The sequence below is a fragment of the Penicillium longicatenatum genome, assembly GCF_028827895.1.
Source record: "Penicillium longicatenatum strain IBT 33135 chromosome Unknown contig_2_segment0_segment0, whole genome shotgun sequence".
NCBI lineage: Eukaryota > Fungi > Ascomycota > Eurotiomycetes > Eurotiales > Aspergillaceae > Penicillium > Penicillium longicatenatum.
The window spans coordinates 3,882,325-3,888,402 of NW_026643120.1; the positions used below are offsets into that span (position 1 = coordinate 3,882,325).

The window sequence follows — 6,078 nt, forward strand, 5'->3', positions numbered from 1 at the left end:
GGTGATGTTCGAGACGCGAAACCACTTTACGCGTATCAGTCAGCGGTCTTGGCGTGAATTTGCTCCACTCTCTGCTGCTTCGGGCTCTTCCACTTGCTTGGCCCTCCAAACACCAAGCAACTCTTGGTTGCTCTTGACCTGAAGGAACTAGCATACAACTGCAGGGCTGTACCTACGCTTCAATGGAGAACTCTCTCGAAATCACCGACTCCACCGACTGGCTCGGCACCCCTCTCCAGCTACTTGCGCCGCTTGAGTCCGCCCTCAGATGTCAAGTTTGCAAGGACTTTTTTGACACCCCAATGATCACCTCGTGCTCCCACAGCTTCTGTTCACTATGCATTCGTCGTTGCCTTACTGCCGACAACAAGTGTCCTATCTGCCGCGAAGGGGATCAAGTACTTAAGCTACGTCGCAATTGGGCAGTGCAAGAACTCTTGGATACGTTTAAGACAGCGCGACCTGCTGTGATGGAAGTTGCCCAGAAGTTCAAGGCGCTCAAGGAACAGGAAGAAAACCAGACCCTAGAGCCACAGCCCAAAAAGCGCAAGGCGAATCACACAGAGCAGTCCGGGGAATCTTCCCTGGTGGAGGCTAGTCCACCACGACTGCGGACAAGGTCAAGAGGCGCCAAAGCAGTGCCACATGAGCCAGAAGTTGTCCCGGAAGTCATTGAGGACAGCCAAGGCGAAGAAGAATATATACCAGGTTGGTGACACTGCAATTTCACATGCTCTGGATTGGATCTAATCTAGCTACAGAGGGCATGGCTGTCTGTCCTGTATGTGAACGGTCTATGAAGATAGAAGCAGTCAGCCGCCATATCGACAATTGCCTTGCCGAACAAGAAGCAGCGGAAACTGCAGCGAGACAGAAGCACACGGCTTTCGGGTAAGACATGCCATCTACAAAGTCCACGGTATGGGTCTAATTTAATGCTATCCTAGACTTCTCCAACGCCAACAAAATTCACCCTCAAAACAATTAGATAGGCTTCCCACCTTGAACTACGACCTTATGAACCCGAGCCAGCTGCGAAAAAAGTTCAAAGAGCTCGGAATTCCAACAGAGGGGGCCAAGGACCTCATGAAAAGACGGCACACAGAATGGGTGAACCTGTGGAATGCAAATTGTGACTCCCAAAATCCTAAGTCGAGAATGCAGCTTCTCCGCGAGTTGAGAGTTTGGGAAGATACGCAAGGCGGGGGCTCAGTGATGACAGTTCCTGATAGAAACGCGGTGACCGGCAAGGAATTTGATGCGGCTGGTTGGTCTGCAAATCATAACGATGACTTTAGACGCCTCATCGCAAGCGCTCGCAGGAAGACTGATGCCCAAGTAAGATCCACAATTCCTGGATCATCGGGATCAAACCAACCACCATCGACACCACCAAGTGGATTGCAGGGCCAGGTTGCTGAGGATCTGGGTGATCGATGAGGGACTGCAGGGAGGCTAAAAGTGACTTGATCGAGAAAACTCATGGAGAATTTTGCTTGTTTTCAGGATGCTGCCTTTATTTAGCCGGCAACGGGGAATCTTCAACTGACATGTTAGAGAGCCTACCAATACTCTCTGCCAGCTCAGAGTCCACGTCCTTCGTCTTTTGTGCGCGGCGGGTTGCTTCGTCCGAAGCTTGCTTGATGCTGTCCAGCTCCGCGAGCCTTTGCCGTGTTCCCTCTGCTTCCCTCTCTTCTTTCGCCTCCTGGTCGCTCTTCTCCATGGCTTCCAGTTCATCATCGATCTCGCCTTCATCAATGACCGGGCCAGCTTCATTAATAATACTACCAACCTCATCCACCTTGGCCATTTCCTCACGCAGTGTCTCGACCACATCTTCAACCCGCTCGGCACCACCAATTTGAGCGTGTAGCCCTCGCAGAACGCCAGTGCTCGCCTCCATGACTTGGACGATCTCAACTTGACCAGCAGCGCCCTCGATCTTGAAATATACCTCTTCCAATTGCGCGAGGGTACTGAGCCGCTGAGAAAGGTTATGCTCAACCAGCTTCTTTGAGCGGATTGCCGAAAGAGCAGAAATCTTATTCTTGTTGGTCAATGCCATCTTTGCAGACTGAGTGAGCTCCGCCATCTTTGACTCCATGTCCGAAACCTGCTTTGAGATCGTCGATATAAGCGTTTTAATGGAGGCAATGGTCGTGTCTTGCTGTGTGATCTCAACTGGTTCGTCTGATGACTTGAACTTGATAGTCTGCTATCTCGGTCAGCATCCATAAATGATTTTATATTAATATATATAGCCCCACATACCCTGCCATCATACGCAATGGCCCCGCAGTCGCGGGAAAGATAGAGCAAAAGAACGTCAAAATCAGAGTCTGAGAGTTCTGTGGCATCATGCAATACTGTAGAGTATTCTTCAACAAAGCTTTCTTTTGACCATATCAGATCCAATTTGGAAGGTCTTCCGCCAGTGGCCTTCTTGACCACCAAATCCCCCGCCTCCTGTCAAAATATAAGCTTTAGCCCCTCAAAATCCAAATAATGCAAATATTTCCTTACCTCCAAGTTCTCCACAAGCACTAACTCCTGCACCTGTATCTTCGGCGCAGATTCTCCCTCACCAATCACAAATCCCTTTAACTGACGAACGCCCCAGCTCATAACATTCCACGGACTCAAAGCTGCAGGATCTATTAACCGCCACTGGTTCTTCCGCAAACACCCCGGAGTAGTTTTGTACACCGACAAGGGAATCATAGTGCGGTTGCGCATTGCCTCGTCCTGGAAGAAAAAAGATTAGTAACGGTAACGGATATCACAATATCAATCCAAATATTACGACTGATATATCCAACATACAAAGACTGCGCCAAGCGCGACAGGTCTCCCCCACTCTGGAAGTTCCAAATCTCTCGCCAATGACTCGTCCGTACGTAGAAGAAGGTGATCCGTCTTCTTCCGCTGCGTCGAGGCATTGTTCTGCGATGTGGTTGAGCCGGAGCGCACACGCACACCACGCGATGAGGTAAACCCGCGCTTTGCGGCGTGGTTCAGTGCTGATTGCCATGCGGCGACATTCACAGCGTAGCCGTCGGGGTTCGTCTTCTTTTGAGTTGTGAAGTCGGAATAAAGTGATGGAAGGCGGTTTCTGGGATTCAACAGGTGGAAAGTCAGCTATGTTTGATTCTTCATTTCCTCTCGTGTTTTCATTTGGGCATGTCGCAGCTACCGCCGGGATCTGTACCTTCGGAATGCATCCTCATTATTGAGGATGTAGTTCAGGAGATCGCTCATTTTTGGACGATATGAAAGGCTCTTCTAAAATATGAGTGACTTAGCTAAGGAAAGGTTATTGCAAGGCCCAAACAGGGACGTGGCCAGGAGAGAAAATGCCTTGCGTTGGACTGAATTGTGGGTTTCGACCTACAGTCGATGTCAACATCATGCGCTCCACAGCTTTATCGATAAGGCACACGTGACTTTGGCTATATGTTATGACATATGAGAGACATTGAAGCGAGATGAATTGGAAAATGACCAGAAATGTATTCTATGCTTATATGCTATAATGAGTTATTAAATTCATGCTTCAGGCTCGTTCAAAGTCATCATTTGGCGGGTTTCCAGGGTCCCTGGCCCCTGAAGTCATGGTGAGATTCCCCACGTCCAGCTGCCCAGGCAGCCCAATCAAAGAGCGGCGATGATTTCGCTTGTCAATCTTCTCAAGTTTCTCGCTAGTCTCATCGGTAGGGACTGGGTCCTCTGAGACTGGCTCATCCTGTACGTCAAATCCTCTTGCCCCGAGGTATTCAACCTTTACGGAATGCCGGAGGTTGTCGACAAAGGTCTGCATCTCTGGAATTGGAAAGACACCGTCCGTCTCGAGCACATCACCGTAGAGACGTTCTCCTTCTTCTAGACAAGCAGCAGCCAAAGTAGGATTTCCGGCCTTCAGCCATTGATTCGCAGCGAAAATGCTCCACATACCGGCTTTTCGACGACGCCCGCCCCATTTAGCTCCACCCATAGAGATCTTCGATGCATAGCATGCTGAAATCCTCTCCGTGAACAATATTTGACCGATAGGGCCAACCAAGCCAAAATCCATGACCCGCATGGCCCATCTGGCTGCGCTCTCGGTGGCAGATCCACCCCGAGACTTGAGAAGTTCGACGCCGAGAGACAGGGCACGCAGTGCATGTGGCACGTCGGAACAACGTGTGAGATAAGAATAGCAAGCGTTCTCGAACATTTGGTCAACACTCTCAAGCTTGATCTTGGCAGACATAGCAAGTGGGTTGAGAAGCATGCTCACTGCACACATTTCATGAGCTCCGGCATGGTATTTCCATGCTTTGTCATTCTTGAAGTCCGACTGGATCATTTCATATGTTGAAGCGGACAACTTCCAATCACGAAGCATAAAAGCAAAATCCGCCATCTTACGCAAAATGGCTTCCGGCGAGTCTGGCCCATAAAAGTTGTTTGTTGGATCATAATTGCCGCTTCCACCCGAGGAGCCAGTGGTCCCAGATCTTGCGCCAGAACCAAATGTCATGAATCTTCGGCCGACGGACATGAATCTTCCACTGATTCCACGTCTCCGAGAAGCAATCTGGTCGTTCCAGACAGCAACACGATTTTCCATGAAGGGAATCACGGACTGTACCATGAGTTCTCGAATGAATGTCCGAATGGCAGTGGCATCAGAGTCAAACAGGTACGGTGTACCATCTGTGCCGAGATCCACTAATGTCTCTGCTATGATGTTAGTTTCCAGTTGTTGGGTGAATACAAAAAAAAAACTTGCCTGCTTCTCCCACGCCTGACAAACGCTCCTGTGGGGACAGCCATTCGCACGAAGGTACTTGGACACTGTCATCGTCCGTCACGATGCACTGACTACTGCGAAGCCGCAACAAGTGACAATGTAACCCAAAGTGTCGCTTCATCTGGTCATATAGTTTTGTTGACTCTGTAATATCGTCGCGTTCCTCATCATGGACCAAGACATAGTATCGAAGATACTCAGAATTAACCCAATCTGGTAACCGCTGGTCACCAGAACTGCTTTCACCATACAATTGTCTGAGTGTCTCCAACGGGGCCATGTTGCGGGAGCTAATAGCAATTACACTGGCAACAGGGTGACCAAATGTTTCGTGGGGTGCCGCAGAGGTAGCGGATAGTATTTGTCGTAGTAACAACTTCCACAGCGGGCTTGCCGCTGGAACCCCCAGTGCGTCCTTTGAGGGTATGGATCCTCCAAGAGGCCCTTCTGCCGACTCCAGCTGCTGCTCCAGTATTTCTTCCATCTGCGTCAGAGACGACTCCTGTCCGGACTCTCGACCTGCGGGGGCCCGGCCAAACCCTTTCAAATTCACGAACCGCACTCCATAATCCTCCCAGGCACGACTTGATCCAACACTGTCCCGGATGACAACTTTTCCAGAGACGGTATCGCCAAAAGGTCTAACCAATTCCCAGAACCCTCCTTTGAACCCCTTATTCCTCACCAGTTCATCGGTGTCATCGGAGGCGTAGATGGCAACGGTTGGCGAGAAGGCGCGGATTATTAAGGACCTGATATCTTCTGAGCCATCAAATCTTCCATCAAATGGCGAGCCAAGTGATGAGCGAGCTAATTGCGGAGTGGACGACCTGATTGACCGGGCGTGCGGTGATGAAGACCGGATGGGCAACTCCGCAGTGGTAGCCGACAGAGGCGTCGGAGAGGACCCCGAGCGGGCCTCTGCCAGCTCGGCATCTATAGAATGTGTGGACTCGGCCTCGTCCGCGTATCTTGATTTGGAGGTGCCTCGCGCAACGCCGGGGGAGAAGGACGGCGGTGGTTTGACCGGAGCAGCATCTTCGGGCGATGTCATGGACTCCAACTGCTCACTGCGAAACTGGCTTAATAGAAGGAATGGACAGACCCCATGGACTAGGGTGTCAAGGCGAAAAAGGAATGCGAGCGATAGTGTTCGGCGACAGGGTCAACGGTCCGGGAAGTTGTTGTTGATGGGGAAAGCCAAGTCGCTCGATTCGGGCCCGATAGGGTCAGGTAAGACTCTAGTGGCGGCTGAGAGTACCACACGAGATTGAGTGTACAAT

At 50.6% G+C, this 6,078-nt stretch overlaps 3 protein-coding genes across 3 annotated transcripts; 1 reads left to right on the top strand and 2 right to left on the bottom strand.

The window, feature by feature from the left end:
- Window positions 1-182: 182 nt before the first annotated feature.
- rad18 (E3 ubiquitin-protein ligase RAD18) lies at window positions 183-1,440 on the top strand (the record flags this gene model as incomplete). The annotated part of the gene is made up of 3 exons (XM_057114390.1): window positions 183-708; window positions 762-891; window positions 948-1,440. 3 exons carry the CDS (start codon window positions 183-185, stop codon window positions 1,438-1,440), a joined length of 1,149 nt encoding a protein of 382 aa, XP_056974530.1.
- Window positions 1,441-1,516: 76 nt separating this feature from the next.
- N7484_003971 (putative vacuolar sorting protein SNF7 family protein) lies at window positions 1,517-3,258 on the bottom strand (the record flags this gene model as incomplete). Its single annotated transcript, XM_057114391.1, has 5 exons — window positions 1,517-2,212; window positions 2,272-2,466; window positions 2,524-2,745; window positions 2,824-3,112; window positions 3,209-3,258. 5 exons carry the CDS (start codon window positions 3,256-3,258, stop codon window positions 1,517-1,519), a joined length of 1,452 nt encoding a protein of 483 aa, XP_056974531.1.
- Window positions 3,259-3,553: 295 nt separating this feature from the next.
- On the bottom strand, window positions 3,554-5,849 carry N7484_003972 (TRAPP III-specific subunit 85 family protein; the record flags this gene model as incomplete). Its single annotated transcript, XM_057114392.1, has 2 exons — window positions 3,554-4,725; window positions 4,760-5,849. 2 exons carry the CDS (start codon window positions 5,847-5,849, stop codon window positions 3,554-3,556), a joined length of 2,262 nt encoding a protein of 753 aa, XP_056974532.1.
- Window positions 5,850-6,078: the final 229 nt, after the last annotated feature.